We start from the raw sequence: 21,152 nt of genomic DNA, 5'->3' as shown, positions 1-21,152 counted from the left end.
CTGACCAATCAGTGCCCAGCATGTTCACAGCTCTGTTCACAGTTTCCCTGCTCAAATACTATGGCAACCCAGTTATACTTGAGCGTCAAGCAGGAATCTTGATAGTCAGGTTTGGTTACAGGCAACATTTTCTGTGGAATTTGACCATCATTTGTACTTCACGGCTGACTTTCCCCAAAATAAATAATTGACACGCTGTTGCTTTGGGCCAAACACAGTTCATGACATTCAAAGAAGAAATTGTAAGTTATAGCTTTGGCATGTTAAAGCTTTATACCAAGATAAGCAAAAAGATTTAATAAGCAAACTAATGAGGCAACATGCTGGCCATTTCTGAAAGTAAATGGAGGGCACACTCTGGTTTCAGGGTGTGCCTATGTATGACCAGGTGGTCTTTTAGATTCAAAGCCTGTGCAGCTAGACGGAACAAAAAGGCTTTTCAACAGACACATCTGATGATACCAGCGATAGGAGGATATAGATGTGATAGAGAGCGGGGGTGTTGTGCATTTTTTCAGAAAACTTATTACAGAAGAACAAATGTCACAAGGTTTTGATCTGTCCCATCCTCTGTGCTGGTTGGCTTCTACCAGTTTCTCGTCTACAGAAGGCAAATAAACAGATCTATGTGGTTATTACAAACAAAGCTGATCTAGAGCAGACTGTGTACCCTTTGATAAACTCTGCTAAACAAAGCACTATTTAAAGGGACAATTTGTATGCATCTCATTACTATGGAAATATTAGAAACAATTCAAATTTTATTTTTTATAGAAGCATTTAAATAATAGTGCAGGTGGCCTAGATACTTCCCGTGGCTTAAGTGAAACCACTGAACGCATGTGATATGTGAATTAGGTGAATTTGTGAGTGAAGTCTGAAATTTTAAATGTCTTTTAAAGATTGAAAACTGTTTATTCAAGCATGTGCACAACTATTGAAAGCACCTGAAATGCTAGCTGAATTGGGGTGAAAATAGTAGAGGTCACCAAAGCTTATTTGACACTGCTAAACCTTGCAGAAAGCCTCCCCAAAAGAGTTGAAGCTGTTGTAGCTGAAACGGTCCACCAACATCATATTAACCCTTTGGATTAAGAACTGGACTTCACTCGAGTGTTCTCAAAGAGCTAAAGTATGAGCACTGATGATGTTGGTCTAAAATGCACAGCAGATAATGTCCTGAGTAGTTTAAAAAACTATGATGAAAAACAAGAAAGAAAAAGATGAATGGATTAAAAAAATAAATAAATAAAAATACACCCTTATTTTGTAATCTTTTCTACAATCATTTTATTCAATATTTAATATTTTAAAACCTTTCCCTCCTACATAACATGAAATTACATCTTTAGTATCAAATATTAACATACAGCTGAAGCAGGGAACACAGAAACATACACATTAAGATTTACATCAAAATATGTCAAGAAACGGTAACTCGACAGAAACTGCACAGTTCATTGCACTGGACCATGCATGTATATGTAAGTGCAACATTTCCCACAACACATACAGGATTTTTATATTACATATATAAAAACAAAAAATTAAAAGCGTAACACGCATTTCTTGAATACCAAACATCCTTTTGGCTTCACCCATCCAGCTTCACTATAAACCCCAGAAGGCCATTTTGTTTTCATTCCAGGAAATCAAATGCCCAAAAGCAATTTGAATTTCAAACTTAGATTTATAGTAAACAAATGTAGGACGAGATGATGTTCCTCTTCTACAGACAAAAAAAAAAAAAAAAAAAAAAAAAAAAAAAAGCCCCCATAAACCCAGATTCCGATAAACATGGAAATCCCAGGCTGGATAATCAAATTGTTGACAAATGATCAGCTGGAAGGTCAAATGAAAGTCGCAGAACAGTGTGAACCATATACGGAATTTTCACTGTACATCCTCAAACAAATAACATGTATTTGCCATTGCTTTTCAACTCATGCTCCAAATAAAACTAAACAAATCAAGGCACTTATTTAAACTCTTCTTTGGTAAAATACATTTTGAAAATGATTAAAAACAAAAAAACAAAACAAAAAAAACATTTCATGCTATGAATGCAAACTAACAAAAAACCTTGAAAACAACTTGGGCAGCTTTTGCAGGGCATCTATTGCTTCTACGCATTCTTGCTGTTGGATACTGATTTCAAACTAGCTCATAGGTTTTAGAAGGAATTGCATGTCCTGAGATTCAGTAAGTCATGAAACAGATACAAGAGTGGATACTGAAATATCAAGACAATATCACAAAGTGGCAAAGATAAGCTCAGTTCCTGTGCTGCTGATGGCTACAGCAACTCTATCTCCCACTGCTGGCTGGGCCTCTCATCATTCTCGGGCATAATGACCACGTGGTCCTTGTCGTAAGTTTTGCCACCTGATGAAAAAAGTAGTTTCACAATGTAAATCTGACTAATTATTCATGCTGTAGTGGAATGTAACTAAATAAACTCATTTTCATTGTGGAATTGTTATTATTACATTAATACATAAAAAAAATATCCCTGCCAGTGAACACTTAAAAAGGGAATATGCAGGAAAATAAACTTGGACACTTCTGAAAATTAAGTTAATATCATTTGAGATTAGATAAGATTTTGTGATGACCAATTATAACTTAATATTTAATAATTTTAGAAAATGAAAGCCAGTAAAAACTACAATAGCCACTAACAACTTTACACGCAACAAATGTTTAAAGGTTAAATTACCACATTTTCTTCTCATACCTTTAACATCCAGGACCATGCCAGGGAAAGTATTGCTAGTGATGAGGCCTTTCATTGGGGCAGTCCAGGTTTGAACGGGCTGTCGGGTTTCTGTCCACAGAACCACCTTTGCTGCTGGCTCTATGTTGCCAACCACCTGAAGGCTCATGGTTGGGGACAACTACAGAATACACAAAGTATTATGTTGGAAAGAATTGTCAAGATTTGAAATGTATGACTGTGTTGAGGTTTTCGGAGATGTCACCAGCATCGTTACCTTGTTTTTAATCAGTCCATCCTGGTAGAACCAGATGTCACTCAGTGGCTCCACCTCAGGCGTCACCACCACTCGTCCTGATTTCAACTCCTCCACGCCACCCTGGACGGACAGGAAGTGACCTCGCTCTGTGTTCTTGATACGGAAAAAGTGGCGCTTCTGTAGAAGGAAAAATAGCACAATGTATTACTGTTATAGAATCTGTGGGCAGGCCAGACAACTCAAAGTTATTTGTAAATAAATACTAGCTGAAGTGAACAGAACTGGCTGCACTTGTAACGATGGACATTAGTTTCCATTTTTTTTTCTTTTTAAATATAGGGACCAACAGAATCACCATTCTCTCCGTTTTGGAACTATTGGATACTTTTAACATCTGAGATTTATAAAAATGTCAGCCTGGTTTACTAATAACACTAATGAGTGACCTAGAACACCAATATTCTTCTTTAAGGCTCCTAATAAAGGCTTTGTTTGTTTTTTAAGGCTCCTAATGAGGGTTTTTCGATGCAATCTTCACTTATTGTGTAAAATGAAGGCTCTGAACTGGTGCTGGCGACAGGAGCTTAAGTCTATAAACATGATTTAATGCCATTAAAAGCAGGAAGAAAATAATCGTATAATTTTCTTTTAATAATTAATAAAGATTCAAACTTTCAGAGGTTCTCTTATTGTGTACCTCATGTTAAAAAGTCATTGTAAAGAATACTTGTTAACAAACCTGTCTGACTGGGTACATTGAGCCAATAGTGTGAAGGGAGCTGAACTTTGGCCAGTTGGTGATTTCAATTGGCTCCAGCAGGAACTGGCGCCCCCTGTAGTTGCTGTGTTCACATATCACCCAGCTACAAAGCAGGAAAGTGGACACAAAGAATTACTTATGACAACAGTATCCAGGTTCTCAGCAAGATATTTTTGGTTCACTATTAGCTGATGAAGCCATTTAATTGCATGTAAGTTACCAGCCGCTGTTGACTCTGAGCGACAGGATGTGGTTGTTGAAGCCTTCTTCTACCATACTCAGGATCTCTGTGTCTGTGGTGATCTCTCTGCCCTCCAGACACTCAAGCCCGAACAAAGAGATGGAAGGAACTGAGAACAACTGGAGAAAGAAAGAGCATTTAGTAAGGCCATTGCCATTGTGTGCAATAGGTCGGCACCCATAACATGAAATCTCCCACTCGTGGGACTAATAAAGGTATCTTATAATCGAGAGCAAAATTTTCCTGTGTGAGTGCATTTCTTACCAAGGGCACAATCTTAACAGAACGAATGGAACAGTCAGGGGGGCAGCCCATGCTGGTTAGATTGGGGTAGTCTCCTTCAGATAAGACATACAAGTTCCCAGAGAACTGTTCATTCTCATAGACGACCCAGCTGAAATACACAGTGTTAAATTGTGTCTTTATTGCTTTGCTTATTGACTTGAAAAAATAAAAAATACACACACACCAAATCATGTCAACTCTAACTTTTACTCACTTTACTTCCTGCTTACTCACCTTCTTCCCGTCACTCTGCATGACTTGGTAACTAATTTTTCTGGCATTTCCTCCTGTTTGCAGTTAAAGATGTAACACTCTCCCTGGAAGTCTGGCTCAGAGTACAATTTTATCTGACAAGAAGAAATAGGCAAAGCAAGGTGAGATGCCAGCTGAGAACATTTATATCTGTACTGTGACAGAAGCAAAGTTAACAGGGAAAATGTCAAGGTGCTTAACTTTGACCAAGTTATTAGCTTTAAGATATGCTCCATCCTTGAAAAAGGTTTTAAGCAAACAAAAAGAAACTCTGGATTCAAGTAATACAGTTCAATGTAACCTTCGCACATTGTTTTGGGACTGCTATCAGGCAGGGGACAGAGAAAGGTGAAGAAAAACAAACTCTACTGCAGTTTATAAGTTATACACTAAGCCTGTCGACCTTTGAACAGTGGAGCAAAATAACAAAAAAAACAAAACAAAACAAAAAACCCTGCATAACCCAAGCTTAGAGCAATTCAGACAGTCTCTTCTTTACAACACTGCTTCAATTCAATTCCCCATGAAAGCTTTCTTTCCACATGACTGTACTTACCTCATCCCTGGACCTTGAACTGTCATTTGGAGCCTAATAACAAGACAAAACAAAACAAAACAAACAGAAGAATTACATGTCTGCACAGTTCTTAGTTTAGCAGTTTGAAGATACGACTCCCAGTGATTCTCACCAGTAAGATGGGCTGAACTGAGCAGACACGAGTGTCTTGAGACCCCCAGTCAGCACAGTTATTATAGAAGCCTTTCTCTAGAATGTACTGGTGACCAGAAAAGTCCACATGCGAGTAAGCGATCCATCTGTAAGGAAGACAAACAAATACCTGATTATTGTAAAACCTGTCAATTCGTCGGTACAATGTAAGAAGAGGGGAAAAATATATATATTAAAAAAAATAAAAAATACTGGTGTCTTCTACACACTTACGCCCCACTGATTACTTCGATTGAACGCGTGGAGGTTTTGTAGCCAAACAGCTCAACGTCAGGGATGGCCTCTGTCACCTCGAAGGTCTTCTCCTCTTGCACTCCATCTTGGTCTTCCTCTAGCTGCTCAAACATCACCATGGCAGGGTCTGTCAAGTCCTGCAAGAGACAAAAAAAACAAACAAACTGATTAATAGTCTGCATTCTAATATTTATCACGTTACTGATAATATAAATCATATCGGAGTCGCTTCATTTCTCTGGAGCCTGTTGTTATGAGTTTGTTGTAGACTTGTAGTCAAGACCACCTAAACCAAGATCAAGACGATACCAAGACAGACCGAGTCAAGACCAAGGCAAAGTCGAGACGAGACAAAAAAAAAAAGTCTTTAAACTGCAGCCAGATGCTGCTTCGTTTACAGGTGTCAGGCATATTTATGTGTTTTTGCAATGCACTTGCACAACCCTCCTCACCGCTGTCTACTGTCTCACTCACTTACTGAGAGGGCAGACGCACACTCCACTTGACTGTCGCGTCTCTCACCCTCTCTGTTTTTCACATGATGTGATTGGCCACAATATGGAGGAACTGGAGCATAGCTGAGCCACTGTGTGAGAGCTGAGCAGCGAAAGGAAATTAAGTGAGGAGCCGGCTCTCACTCAATGGGAGTCGACTCTTCTGATTCATTACAAAGCACTCTCTAAGCACGGCTCTTAGAGCTGATGCTTTTGAGCATGACACATTATCGAACGTTACGTTGTGTGTCATGGATACTGTTGACTCCAAATCTCCCGACAACTGTGTCGATCTGAGACAGCGAGACCAAGACAAGACCGAGACCACATAAAAGTGGTCTCAAGACCGGAGACACGTATTAACAATTTCAAGTTAAACGGCCCTCTTGCAATTTAATGTGCAGCTTTCACTTACTGGGAGCCACAGTGGTTTCGTTTAAAGACTTCGAAACATGAGAAGAATGAACAAATATTAGTTCTTATGAAGTCATTGTAACTTACTGCGCGAATGACCCTAACAGAGCGCAGTTCAGCATCACAGCCTCCCCACACCCTCCAGTCATGATACTCTCCTTCCTCCAGCAGGTACTGGTGGCCTCGGAAACCCTCCTTCTCGTAGCCCACCCAGCTACAGAAACAGAGAAAGGCACATGGCTTAAAAAACAAAACAAAAACAAAGTAATGATGTGATCTGCAGCTGTTAAAACTTGCAAAATGCCTTTTCAAGGATCACCGAATACAAACAGGCAAGAATACCACTTACATTCCTCCTAGTACTTTAAGAGAGCCCACGTTATACATAAAGGTTGTTTGCTGCCTCTCTATTCTGGTCATAAAGTCTCTCATGTTGGTGGTTATTGTCCTCGATTTCCCAGTAAAGTAGGGCTTTTCATAAATCACCATCTGGAGACAAAAAGTCAGCTTTTAAGTTTCAGTAATAGTTTCAGTAGCAGTTTGTGAACAGGAAAATTCATCCTTCTTCACCTTTGGATCATTCAGATTTTCCACCTGTGGTTCACCCTGTGAGTTAAAAAGAAAAAGAAATCCAAATTAAGTGCAAGTGATAAAGAAGGCAGATTGTAAGTGCTTCTAGAAGTGACACTTACTATTTTGAGTGGATGTAATGACCCCACATAGGGCTGTTCCACCCCCCAGGCTGCTGGGTTTGAGTACCCCCCAACCTCCAGGACTCGTGGTGCACCCTGGAAGAAAGGCTGTGCGAACACAAGCCACCTGAAGAGCAGAAAAATAGATGTCAGTAAAAAACATTAAAGCAATCTGATTTGTCAAATTGGATGAAATGCAACACTAGTGACAAATGATCAGTATCATATTAATTTTGGCTTTACAAAGCATTTTGAATAGATCAACATCACTCACAGCCCTGCGTTAATAATGATGGAATTGGCCTTAATGGGGAAACCAAAAATCCTGGCATCATCGGAAGTATCTCGGAAGATGACTTTCTTTCCCTCCGCTTCCTCTTCAGGGAAAAGGCTAATTTCTGGAACGCTGTAGTCCTGAGGGAGGATAGAGGGAGGCTGTAACGCTGCTGTCACATGGGAAACACGTGACTTACAGATAAACATCATAATGAGTAGATTTTTACACCTCCAGCATGGACAAGAAAGTTGTCCAACCTCTGTTAAAGGAGCTTTCGCACCAGTTGGGTCTGGATTGTCAGATATTTTAACTTGATTTGTTTTCTGAGGAAAATCAAATATGTCAGTCTGTAGGCATTTTCAAAGAGTATGGGCGAGAAAAAGGATGGGAGCACAATGCCATCTGAAGATAGTAAAGAGTATAACATTCTTTACTAACAGAGCAACACTGTTATTGTTCTGAATACAGAATGAGCTGATGTCAGACAGACACCTCTACCAACCAATCACCGTCAAGTACTGGGAGACAACCCACGCAGGTGACATTATATAGGTATGGCATGTTAAAACAAAAATAAATATATGCAATAGATAAGTGTCTCAGGCTTTTTGATGTGAATAGTCCATATATCTCAGATTAATAAAATAGTAGAAAATAATTAAATATTTATTTTCATGCTTCAATGTTTCAATCCTTTAAAACAAAGTACATTTGTAGTAGTATCTGACTTGTCATACTTGTCGGCCCAGTCAAGTGTTGACACTTATTTTTGACACTAGATGGTGCCATTGAGCTAAGGAGCAAACAGCCACTCGCAAGATTGAAAACAAAACATTTAAGAAATCAGCCGTTCATGCTGATATAATGATTCTGCAATAAAATGTTCCACTGCACTCAGTTAGCTTTCAAATCCTAATTCAGGCTTTGTGGCAACAACCAGCGACAACAGAGGGAAAGAAAATTCTTCTTACCCTCACTGCTCTTCGTATGGATCCGATGAGGAACCTCCTGGCTGGCTTGGTCTCCTTTTGCTCATCATTTGTGTCTCCGTTGTGCTCTTCTCCCTCATTCTGTTCATTCTCTTGCTGCTCTTCTGGAGGGCTGAACGGGTAAGTAATCTCGATGTCACCCTCATCCAGAGCAATCTTCTCCCCTTTGAAGTTGGGTTTCTCATAAAGCACCCACCTAAAGGATTAAAAAGAAGAAGAAAAAAAGAAAAAGAAAAGAAAGGGCAGTGTAAGGTTACAGCCTGCTGCGTATGACCGTTGTTTCTCCTGATAATATGTTTATGCACTTTTCATAGACATTTACTGTTGTAACATCATTCTGATGTGTCAAAGCAACGAGTATTTCTCATTATTAATGTAGAGATAGTATTTGTTATTACTCTCATTAATGCCAGTGTTGATTTTACCCAACTATACGGCTTTGTTACTAACAAAAAGACTTTTAGAGGCAGGGACATTAAAAACCTGACACTAGTCATTCACTACTTTACAATTTTGCTTTTAATAAACCCAAGGCACAAAACTTTATGGGAATCAGAAGCTAAATGAAATCCTACTACTTTGTTACTTTTTAAGATTGGCTTTTCTTTTACAGCCCTCTCTTTAAATAGAACAACACACACTTTCTCTTTCTTATAGATGAAATTCTGCATGAACAAGCAATCAAACGCACTGCTAATAATGAAGAATGTCAGGCAGTTTTTCTACCACGGTCTGGTAAATGTTGTGCAACTCCAGCGCTGCTACAGTTACAAGGATTATGTGAAATGTGATCAATAAATATAGCCTAATAAATGAATATTCCTCTCTAAATATGAGTAAAAATAGAAGACACCATAGTAGAAACATGCAAGCAGTGTACAAGTACCTTTAAAATGGACCCATATGCAGTATGCTACCAATAAAATCCCAACACTTGAGCTGCTTGATAAAGGTAATCTCTTTATAAAAGACAGATTTTTTTTAAAGTCAGAGGCTGATGGCCTACAAATGCCACTTACTTTGCATTCTTACATTAGAGTATTAGCTGTGGTTTGGGTAGTGGCGCAGGAAATGGTGTGTGAACTGACAGTATAATCATCTCATTGTAAGAAGCTGAGGAAGCATTAGTCTAGTGTTAGTACAGGCCAGCGCAGCACCAGCAGGGTTACTGCAGGTTCACAGAGCTGGCTGTGTTTGACAAAACATTCCATGTCTGAGGCAGGTGTGTGTTTAAGCTTGTGTTTGGGGTGTGTTAACGATTGAAGGAATTTGCATGCCCACAGCACATCAATAGCAGTCTTGTTTTTATAACCCTACCTGATCACATCCGGAGAGAGTTTTATTTGGAAAAACCGCTGACTTGCTAAACACTTGACATTTAAAAGACAAAACCAAAATTATATATATAGCAAAGGTTAGAAGCTATTTTAAATACAATTTCCTTAAAGTGAGATATACGTAGTACACTTGACAAAAGGTTTTGCAGCTATAAAATCTGGTGATTAAACAGTTTCTGGTTAGAAAAGAAAAAGAAAAATCTAGTAAATCATGAAAAACTTCTTTACTTATTTCCTTGTGAAAAGCTTTGTGTCACTTAATGCCATTTTTTTCTCTTTTAGATATTAATGCATAACTCTGCAGTGAGTATGTAGTAAGAAAGCGCTACTTTCTGCATTTGGTAAATAAAAGCATTTAAAAGTCCAAAGTCCCAGACACCTGTATTAAGTGTGGCGTGGATAGGGGTTCTTTGTTTCACTGCATGTGGGAGTGCCCACAGGTGAAAGTCTTTTGGGAAAAGGTAATAAATCTGTTAGGCCAAGTTAAAGTGCTAATTTGATATGTATGCTAGACTTGTAGTCAAGACCAGAGGGTTTGGAGGCCTATCTCCCCCTACCACCACTTCCCCTGCCAGTGGCGGACTCCCTCAGGTGTCGGTGCGTTGGTGGTTCTTTGTGTCTGGGGGTGGGCGTCCAGGTACACACTGGCTCACTCCTTGGCGGCCGCTTATCGGGGCCTGGAGCCTGGGGCTCGCTCGGGCCACTTCGGAGGTGGGGTGCCCCCGGCCTCTCGGACTGGGGCTCAGTCACTCAGGCACAGCTGGCTGCCGGCGGAGCTCACGGGCGCGTCACTGCAACCCCCCCTGGCTTCTGCTCCGCGGCTGCTGAGTGAGCCCTCATCTGGGACTCTCCTCAGCTCTTACTGGGACAGTGGCGCGGCTGCCCCTCTGTTGGTCTTCCATGGTCTCTTGTGTTCTGGGGGCCTCTGGATGTCTGGAGTTTTGATCTCCTCCATACCTGCTTCATACCCTGGAGGACGGGGCTGTGGCTCCCCCACACTCCCTAGCAGATCATTACATGGAGAAACCTTTGGAATGCAAGCATGCTGATCCACACAGGTATGCACACAGGTGTACACACGGGTATTCACAGACGCGGACTACAGCTTTCTTGGCTGCTGCCTCAAAGCACATTGTGCGCTGTCTATCTTGCGTGCTGCACAATATCGTTTATTATTTAGTATCTACTGATATCTACTGCTAGCTAGTTTATTGTGATGGTGCTGTTTCTTTTTATTATGTTGCTCTTTGTTGTTTGCCTTCTCTTCTGTTTTTTTTCTCCATACAGGTGACCCAGGTGGGGTTTTTTGTTGTTGTTGTTTGTTTTGTTTTTTTTCTTTCTTCCCCCCCTTCTCACAGTCTCTTCTCCCCTTTGGTTTTCTTTCTCTCCCTCTCTTTCTTTCATTCTCTCTCCCTGTCCTATCCCCCAGTCATGTCTGTCCCGTTTGTAGCAACTGAAAATAAAATAAATTCATAATTATAATAAAGGTCAATCAAATGGACCAATATGGCAAGGCCATGATGATCCACTTGGTAAAATAAATCCGCTTGGCATCTTTCTTGGCCTTAAGACAACAATTCTGATGGCTAAAGATCCAAACGGGACACAAAAAAAAAAAAAAAAAAAAAAAAAAAAAAAAGACCAGAGGGTATCGAGACCAAGACAAGACCAAAACAAAAGTCCGTCGAGACCAAGACCATGTAAAAGTGGTCTTGAGACCAAGGCCGGTCTCGAGACATCCAACTCTAAATGTATGCCTGCCCTCCCCTCCCCCTTTGCTATGGCTTGCTTTATTTGTGTTTCTATTATTATGCCTTTTGTCATTATTTTTATTTTATGTTCACTGTATATTATGTAAAACTAGTTAAAACCTAATAAATAAATATGTAAAAAAAAAGAAAAAAGAAAAGTCCAAAGTCCTGTCCTTTTACAAAGTTAAATACATACATGCATGCCTAAAATACAATCAAAAATACAAACGAGACAACAAGTAATATCTGTTACCGACAGCAAGAGGATCCATATGGATTTGTTTTATGGGAGAAGGGGGAAATAAATAAATAAATGCTTCCAGCACTTACCCTCCTCTGATCACCCTGATAGAGATGGTTTCCTGCAGCTCCCAGGGTGTAGCATCAATGACATCACCGTGTACCTCAATCCTTTGGCCGCACATACCCGGTCGGTCAAAAATATGCATCTAGCCGGAAGGAAGACAAAATGTTAGCATAAATTATGACTGTACACTTGTAAAATCAGATGTTTTAAGGCTGCAGGTCATATAATCAGATATTAATAATAATAATTATGAATTACGTTGAGTATATAATCAGTGTTAACATTACAGTAGATGTCATTTAATACTACGCAAGCACCTGGGATGAAACTGTAGAAAAGACAGAATTACTGCAGTCTTTATCCTGTGCTGCAGAAGAGTCTTTTATATTGTCAAAGGAAAATAAAGCCAACACTGTTGAATGGCATCATCTCCAGTTTCATATTCAACCTTAACCTTTAGGTGTTTAATACTAAAAGAGTAGAAAGCTGACTATATGGTATTGAGATTACAAACTTCTAGATTCTGTTGATAATCAGGAAATGCAACTATGCAAGAACATTAAAAAGTGGAATAAAATTTTGCACATCACAAGAGAAAATGGAGGTACAGATGTGCATATATTGGTGTATATATGGAATTTATTGAATAACAAAAACCTGCCCAAGTCTAAAGCACAGACATGTTTGGGACATCCAGCTTTAAGGCCCTACAGCATGGGAGAGAACCTAAACCTAAATGGAAGCTCCTCCCCAATTATTAAGAATCATTTGTGGGTAACCTCAGTGAGAAAATCGAAGAGCTCTCCAGCAACAAGCACAAGCAGGTCTGAAATTAACACAAGGCCACAATGGTACAGGCAATAGTGTAGTAGGTATGCACTTTAATTACCAATCAAAGGCAGAAATTCCACAGAAGAGGTTTGGGAGGGTTTTTATTAGCATCTGATAACAATCCTATCGTTTAACCAGACAGTCCGCGTCGTCTACTGCAGAATGGTTATGAAATGATGTGTAGGCTCCTACGTTACCAAGAAAAACAACAACTTATTCCCCCTCAGGTAAACTAGCAAGGTGTTGTGTACTTAATGGTTAACAGACTGAGATTCACAAGAAAGCTCTGCTTTTAACGCCCAATTTTTAAATTACACTTCAATATGCTAGCTGACATTACTTTTTAGCCACTTTCTAGTTCAAGTTAGTGGCAAAAGTGGCTGTCAGCTTATACACGTTTCTAAAAAGGCACGTGGGTGAAAACAACTCTCACTGAAGAGTGCGGTTTGTGTGGCCAACTCACCTTTCCAGGACGAGGATTAAGCTTTCCATGTTCCTTCTCTTTGGTAAGCTATGGACAAATAGCAAAATTGTAAGGATTAAACGGACATCACAGGACATTATTTTCTTTTACTTTTTTTTTTTTTTAAAGTACTCTTTGGGGGAAAAGAAAACAGCCTTGGTAAGCCACGAGCATGTAAGATTTAGACACGCTATTACGCCCAGGTTCTAAACATGCCACACAATCCAAACAGTGTTACTGTACTGTCACCTTGTTCAACAGGTTCTGAGGAAGTCTGAAAGATGATGTGAGAAGACTTAAGATCCTTCACGACAATTCAAGGACAGCTTTAACAAAGAGGAATACATTCCTCTACTGAACCTTTGACACTTCTGACTTGGAACTACAGCATGAGCTCACATGACAAAGAAAGACATTGCACTGGAAACAAAAATAAATGTGCTGTGCACCCAACAAGTAATTAAATAAATTATTTTTAAAGCTGAATTGGTTTTAGAATGTTTAAAAAGGACAGACTGCAATGTGGTTGAAGCCACAGCAAATTAGAGTTTTCGGTGATACTGGTGTGTGGTGAGGTATCACTTCACTGCTCGTCTGGAAGCTCTGCAGGAAACCGGTTACAAACTAGATCATGTTACTGACCAATGAGTGGCAACAGCTGAAGCTATGGTTTCAAGAGTCCCTGACCTAATTTAATTCAGAAACATGTTTGTTGTAATAGTAGTAGTAATAATAATAATAATAATAATAATAATAATAATAATAATAATAATAATAAACAAATTTTAAACATGAATAAATAAAAAAAAAGGATGAAATGTATTCATACTTAAAAAACAAAACAACAAAAAACGTAAAGACAAAATAGTAAAACAAACAAAAACAAACACAGAAGGTAGCAATCCCACTCAAACGTGACTGGATTTTTTCTGTTCTTCAAGTTTCTGAACCCTTGAGAATTTTCCTTAAATTAATAGCTTTGCATTTTCACAATAAATTATACCCAGTAGTTCATACTGATATCGTACGTTAAAAGGTGACCATTGTCTGCATATCATAATTAATTTGGAGTTTTTGAGTTTTAAGTTAGCAGTAATTGAGAATCACTGATTAAAAACTTTCACTTGCAAAAACCTACTTAAAAAAAAGACGACATGTGCAGCTGTGGCATTAAACTAGTGGACCAATTAAAATCCTGATTAAGAAAAAAAAATGATGGAAATGTAAATTACGATTAGGTTGGCCAACTGTTATTGTGCCTCAGGCTAGTAGCAAGGCCAAATGCTGCATATTCAGTGCAGCACCTGCTTAAATAACAGATGGTTTTTTTTCTGCATGCCCTCTGCACACGTTTCTTTTGTTAACATCACTATAAACCTTAAGCCACAAATCATTCAAAGTCAGAAAGCTACGTCGCCGATGGAGACTGCAGAGTTTACTGCCTTCTTGATGCCCTACAGAAACAAACTCACACAGACACGTTTGACCTTCTGTTCCTTTCCCTCCCTGCAGCCTGGGTACAAGATCTGCTCTCCAATAAAATGAGCTACCACAAATGGAATGTGCAGTTTCAGCAAATCACATATTTAAAAACAAAACAAAAAAGTTTGACCGTGTAATGAAATAACTGACGACTGCAGCAAACAAGAAACTGGGGAAGAGAAGGGATAACGGCTGTCATCTTTTCTTCTCACACAGGTGTCGCCTTATGTGTTCCTGTCATAATTCATCTAATCAAATATCAAGTTTGAAGAAAAAAAAAAAAAAAAAAAAAACTAGGGTGTGGCCATGTCTCTGCAGGAACAGACAGATAGCTGGGATGGGTGGAGAACCCAGCTGAGATCATTTAAAAACAAAATAATAATAATACCACGGCTATTTAAGCAGTTGAAATGACTATAAATATACATCAAAAAAGGGTTCGCAGGATGAAATCTCCTTAATTCTTTGAGAACGTGATAACGAGAAATAACTAGAATACATGAGTGGGTGTAAAACTCTTTTGAAGTAATGCTCGTGTCTTAGACAAATAATCTTTCCCCCACAGTTTGGCTCACATCAACAACTCAGGAAGCACATCAGAAGTCAATATTAGTATCAAACATTGTGTTACACGAGCTTTGATCACTTCAGAGTTCTAATTGGACAAACTTTGTGCCGATATTTGTGTTAGATGCTACAAATGCCACAGGCCTACACTGACATTTCACTCTTCATGTTCTTCCATCGCTTATAGAATTGTTGTGCTTCCTAACTGCAGCTGCTTAAAACCATCCTGCGCTTTGTGTTTCGATGGGGGTGGGAAACAGGATGCGGCAGAATGAACAAGAGAGTGTGTCCCAACATTCAGGCATGAGCTCTGTAGGCATATATACATAAACCAAAGTCTTCACCTACATGCACTTTATCCTGTGACCTTTGGGATCTTCACTGAGAAATAGAATGTTTTTATAATAAATAGGAACATTCATTTCATTTTGAAGGATTGTTTTAACACTGCATGACACTGGAACCACCAGCAGGCCCATCCTTTAATCACTGCTGGTTTTCTATAGAAATTCCATTTTGAAGCTTATTTAAATGGAACGTTTGGCATACAAATGCCAACAAAAGCCACAGATAACTGGATTTGTTGTGTGCACAATAATAAGTCATTAAGCTCACCTATTGTGAGCTGACCTGTTTTGTCATTTCTTACAATGGGAGAAGAATGGATGAGAGCTGCCTGTAAGTAAACACAATCATAGGATTTTCTTACTCATTCTGTTATCAAAGGGATAGTTAACCTTTCACACCTCACCCAACCCTCCACTTAATGCAACTGTTTGCATACTTTGAGCAGCCGCACTCGAAGACTTAGAAATATTCAACGAACGTGTCATCGAATATGTTATTTTTTAATAAAGAGGTCACACTGTACGTTTTCATGTCTAATGTGATCATTTCTTAGCCTGGATTGTTACATTTTTAAATGTCAAATCAACAAAAGCATTCTCACAAATGTAATATTACTCACATAGGCATCGGGGAAGGCTCTGTATTTTGAAAGTAAGTTCCTGTCAGGCTCAGTTGTTTGGCTCTGGAACTGAGACTTTCCATTAACATCGCTGAACAATGAACTGTGGACCCCCACAGCGGCATCACTACTCAGGCTCCTCTGCAGGATGGAAGTGCCCATTGTCCCGCTACCCACACCCATCGCCATCTGAGGGGTCTGGCTAAACATTGATAAAGGAGTGTCTGTGTTGGCGAATGGCCTGTGGAGGTCAATCGAGCCAGTTGGGCTGAGGAGGCGAGTGGGGCTGTTGCTGGCAGGCGGGGAGCCGATGGCCAGAGATGCAGGCCGACTCACATGAGTGTTCAGGTCTTCGGCTACGCTCAGAGAGGAGGATGAGGAATTCATAAGAAAGGAGAGGCGCTCAAAGCGCGATCCACCTGACTCTGTGCCAGCGCCATGGTCACCCATCCCCTTTAATCCCGCAGTCGTGTGATCTTTTAAAGATAAAGTTTCGGGTAGGGAGCTGGTGCGGAACACTGACCGATGGGCTTTTCCGTTTTCTTGTGTCTGAACTGTGGATGACGGCTTGTAGTTACCAAAGAGGACACTGTGATCAAGGCGAGAGCTTGTGGTAGGAGATGGAGGTACTTCATTGCCATTAAGCACTGGAGATTTTAAATCCTCAGACGAGTCAGAGGATTTTCTCATTACAGTACTGTTAAGAGTTGATGCTCTAAAGGGAAAGTTGAGACCTCTTGTTCCAGGGTGTCCATCCTGCAGGTGACATGACACATGCATAGTTATGCTAAGCTCTGAAGCATTCACCTATGAGATCTATGTCTTCAAAACAATGCAATGAATGCAATTTCATTTTTGGTGCTGACATATTTGATGAGTTGCATTCAAAAATACTACAATTCCTGAACAAACACATAAGGAGTGTATTATAAATTGCTTATAGCTTTAAAGAACATTTCAATTTTCATGACTTCTACAATAAGCAAAAACATAATCATAAAAACAATATAAATAAAGGTAAATAATGAAACAGCATGAAGATTTTCTAGCTCATGAAATTAATTTTAAGTCTACGATACCTGATTCTGCCTAATCAGTTCCAATGGAGAACGACTGTCTCTTGGGGAAGTCCTCTTCAATCCCAGGTCAGCAGGCAGAGTATACAGTCCATTGAGGGACTCGGCTGGAGCGCCTGTTCCTTCCATCTTTGTTTGGAGACCGCTCACGGAGTCAGGCACGTCAGAAGAGACTGGGCTTGGAGCATCCTCCACAATGGGTGGCAGAGAGGAGGCGAGGCCTGCATTATTGGTGCGTATGCTCACACTCTTCTGCCTCAGAGAAGGCCCCATGCTCTTTAAAGTATCCACCAGAATTTCCATGTCAAATTGGCTGGTGGAGTCTTCGTCAGGGGAGGCAGGAGGAGTAGAAAGAGTAGTAGCTACAGGGTCAGAGACAGCCTCCACAAGTGTGGCTGTGAACACCCCAGTAAATCGGTATGAGTCGCCGTCCTCTTCCTCCAAACTGTTGTTGTAGCTGGTTTGTTGTGTTGAGGAAAGGCTGGATACAGGGAGCTGTTGTGGCTCCCAGGCTGACTTTACACTCTCTGACCCTCCCTCTCTCCGTCCCAGTGTTTCACCTGCAGCTGCTCCAGGCTCCTCCTGCTCCACTAAGCTCCTCCTCCAGTCATCTGCTGGTGCTTTGACTGGGTTGCTTTCACGGCTCAGGTAAAATTCATTCCTGTCACTCCACCTGTTGCCAAGGGTAATAGGTTCCTCCAGAGAGGGGAGGGAGGGGGAAGAGAAGGAGTCAGTGAAGCGTGTGTATGCTGTAGTGTCAGGCAGAGCCGAGGAAGAGGAAGAGGAGGAGTTACTGGACGAGGTGTCTGATATATTGTAAGTCAGGGAGTCAGAAAAAGTGTAATTCTCTGTTTTACTTGGTTTATACTGACTTACACCCTCAAATCTATTTTTCCATTTATACTCTGAGTCAAGATCCGGTTCATTTGACTCAGTCGAGGTGCTCGTTTTGCTAAAGTCCACTTCATCCTGTCTATTATCAACAGCATCAGCCTCATTAATGAGAGATAGTTTACGAAAACGATGTTTGGCTTCATCCTCTTTGGAGAGAGACGAGGTCTTTATTAACAGTTTGGTACTCAGGCTGCGGTAGCCTGAATTCATTTTGTCAGCCGATTCCTGGCAGTCGTCCGTCTGTTGACTTTCTGAACTTGCTGCGGTGGTCCTTGAAGCTGTCAAAGATCTACACAAATAGCAGAAAGAAAATAAGGTGGTAAGCGTTTCACAGCATACAAAGAGCTCCAAGGCAGAGTCTTCAGGGTGTGGTGGACACACAATGCCAACAATGCAAATTATACAAAGCAATATCGCTTATCTTGACTAGCATGCAACGTCCAAGTTTGCAAAACATGTCACAAATTTTGGTTCCCCATTTTATATCTGCTAAAAAAAAAAGTACTATATAAATGACCCTAAGCAAAATGCATTCAGCTGAGGTATTCAATTGACCTGAATACTTTACAGAATATACCCTGCACCAACAACCTCTTTAGAGCCAGCAAAGTTATCCACATTTCAATATAAACATTAGATAAGAACACTCAAATGTAAGTACTACAAAGCGCTGTGTAGGAACTGAGACAGGCCGTTGATTCAGAGAACAATTCAAACGCCAAAGACGTGTTTAGAAGAATATAAACTTTTTCATACCATTAAAAACGCACGATGTTCATGATAAAATCTTTAAGGAAATTTTGCAATAAAAAATGTATTTTGTTATTTAGTTTCAAATGCTTCTCTGTATTTTTTGTTTTAAACAAGTTTTTGAAAGATTTTTGAAATATTTGCGTTAACTTGTTTTTATGACAGGTGGTCTCATAACTTTGTTAAGCACTGTAGCTCAGGCTCTGCTACTTTAACTTTGGTCAGTTTTCCCTCTTTTTTTTTTTTTTTAATAATTAATTTAAAACTCTTTAAGCTTCCCAAACATTATCCATGTGAAAAGGTCAAATACTGAAGAGTATCCCTTTAAGAAAAGATTTTATACTTAATTATACTTTCACGAAGCAACAGATCTTACCAATTTCTCAAGAATTAAGATTCAGTTAGTGTGGGAAAAGAAATCCTTAATGACTAAATGCATTTACTGTGCATTTCTCCAATTACAGGGTTGTTTCTCTTAGATTTGAGATGTGAGAGTTTTTTGTTTTTTTGTTTGTTTTTTTTTAAATCAAAGTTATAAGAATGTATTTTTACCGTTGTCTGTATCCCATGGCTATACCCATCCAAACAGGGCATACTAGTTATGACTAAAAGCACAACTACAACAATTATCAATGTTGTTCAAGGAAACAAAATTAAATATCAAACAGCTTTCATAAGTCGAGCAGTAAATCTGACTTGATCCTCTGTTAGTGACTCATTTGACCTTTGACCACGAGGAGAGGCTCATTTATAAATGGTGTTTACTCTCATGTGCAAATGTTGTTTTTTGCTTTTTTACAGTTTCAGACAAAGTAGTGCATGACTGCAATAGCAGGGATGATTATTTAAAAAGGTCACAAGAATACAGTCACAGCAATACGGTGAATTACTCAACCAATTTGCTCTTCTACAATGTGGGGTGGAGATGGTCTTAAAGGTCAAACTAAATGGTGATTTTAAAATGTTGCAATACTGTTGCAGGTTTCAAGTGTGCATCTATGTGTGCACACATATCCAAAATAATTTACTTGGTGAATTCCCACTACTTAGGCATTCTAGAATTTTAGAAACCCTGAAAGACAACGCTGGGAAATACTGCTGATCCAGTTTTAGTTTAAAAGCTTTGGGAATTGTTTTAGTTTGATGCGGGTCCAGTCACAAAAATTAAGCCAAAACATTAGAGCAAGGCTCACAAATGTCACCACACCGAGCTCATCAACATGTACCAAGAAGCTGATACCGCATGTGTGCTTCTACATAGATGGGGTGTAATTTGTGTAACTTTATAGATGTATTTCTTTTTCTTCCCATATTTTTTTAAACTAGTAAGAATACAGAAATTTAAAATACTTTAATCACATCATGTGAAATATCGGCAGGAAGTAAACAAATGGATTTTACAATGCAAAAAAAAAAAAAAAATCAAATAAAAAAAAAAATCATGCAGCCTATGCAGAGGTAGCAGCAGCAGCTTTACGCAAGGCATGAGAAATGGCAAGTAGTATGCACAGAAGGGACTGTGGAGTGCCAGACCTGCGGTCTTGACAGCTTAAAGCTTGGCTTAAATTAGATGGTGCAACAGGACAGTGATCCCAAGGTGTTGTTACAGTCCAATTAAAGTCCCGACTTCAACCCAACTGAAATGTTGTTGTGGGGGCTTAAGAGAGCTGCACATTAGCTGTGGACCTTTTAGGTGCAGCATTTGTCAGTCTCAAACCTCAATCCTTCAAGCGGGAAGATTTATGGGAAAAAAAGGAATGCTTTTTAACTATTGTTTTGCATAAACACGGAGATTCCTGTCAAGGGGACATAAAGGTTTCTTTAGAAACAAGAGTGTAGAGGATGATAATTATAAAGGTGTCAAGAAAGGTGGCTGAAGAGTCTGGCAGTGATCCTAAACTTCTTCATGCGGGCCTGCAACAATCAGCCACATTTCATCATACACCAAATATCAAAGAACATCACTACCCTCTGTATAATTTCTTGGGAAACCTTATGATCTCTTGACAGGAATGTAGCTTCTTTCAGTAATAAAAATAAATTAAAAATTAAAAAAGTATAAAGTATAAAGTATCGCAGTCTGAAACTGACAAATATCTGCACCCAAAAGGCCTCGACTTTACTCCGAGAGACAGTGCATCTGCGGTAAAAGCCTATAAATGGTGCCCTTGAATGATTGCCAGTTTAAGTCTTGTGCAAACAGATGAACTCGATCTAGCATAATAAAAAACACACACCCAACCTACAGCCAGCTTACATGAGAAGCTGCAAAGGACCAGAGGTGTAACGCCTTCCATATGCTGAAGGCGTTTTTGGTTTTCTGTTCTTGGACTGTCTAAATGATTGAACTACTAAAATTCTCCTCAAGATAAAACTGATAAGCA

General features: G+C 39.6%; 1 protein-coding gene across 1 annotated transcript in view; it reads right to left on the bottom strand.

The window, feature by feature from the left end:
• Positions 1–1,052: 1,052 nt before the first annotated feature.
• crybg2 (crystallin beta-gamma domain containing 2) overlaps positions 1,053–21,152 on the bottom strand; it is a 37,354-nt gene continuing 17,254 nt past the window's right edge. Inside the window, exons 5-24 of the mRNA XM_086280134.1 lie at positions 17,128–18,307; positions 16,049–16,804; positions 13,033–13,080; positions 11,762–11,880; positions 8,326–8,539; positions 7,352–7,491; positions 7,078–7,204; positions 6,956–6,991; positions 6,735–6,874; positions 6,473–6,599; positions 5,457–5,614; positions 5,203–5,329; positions 5,070–5,102; positions 4,496–4,608; positions 4,241–4,370; positions 3,956–4,095; positions 3,715–3,838; positions 2,994–3,152; positions 2,738–2,897; positions 1,053–2,385 (exon numbers count right to left, since the gene is read on the bottom strand). Of these exons, the coding sequence (XP_086136260.1) occupies positions 2,297–2,385; positions 2,738–2,897; positions 2,994–3,152; positions 3,715–3,838; positions 3,956–4,095; positions 4,241–4,370; positions 4,496–4,608; positions 5,070–5,102; positions 5,203–5,329; positions 5,457–5,614; positions 6,473–6,599; positions 6,735–6,874; positions 6,956–6,991; positions 7,078–7,204; positions 7,352–7,491; positions 8,326–8,539; positions 11,762–11,880; positions 13,033–13,080; positions 16,049–16,804; positions 17,128–18,307 (4,120 nt within the window). The 3' untranslated portion in view covers positions 1,053–2,296. The remainder of the gene's footprint in view (positions 2,386–2,737; positions 2,898–2,993; positions 3,153–3,714; positions 3,839–3,955; positions 4,096–4,240; positions 4,371–4,495; positions 4,609–5,069; positions 5,103–5,202; positions 5,330–5,456; positions 5,615–6,472; positions 6,600–6,734; positions 6,875–6,955; positions 6,992–7,077; positions 7,205–7,351; positions 7,492–8,325; positions 8,540–11,761; positions 11,881–13,032; positions 13,081–16,048; positions 16,805–17,127; positions 18,308–21,152) is intronic.

Source organism: Aulonocara sp. 'chitande type north' Nkhata Bay, linkage group LG22 (genome assembly GCF_057382095.1).
Source record: "Aulonocara sp. 'chitande type north' Nkhata Bay isolate Kocher_YH1m ecotype deep benthic linkage group LG22, A_spYH_male_GT1.1, whole genome shotgun sequence".
NCBI lineage: Eukaryota > Metazoa > Chordata > Actinopteri > Cichliformes > Cichlidae > Aulonocara > Aulonocara sp. 'chitande type north' Nkhata Bay.
Note: the sequence above shows the minus strand (reverse complement) of the source record. Positions and strands in the feature narration are given on the sequence as shown.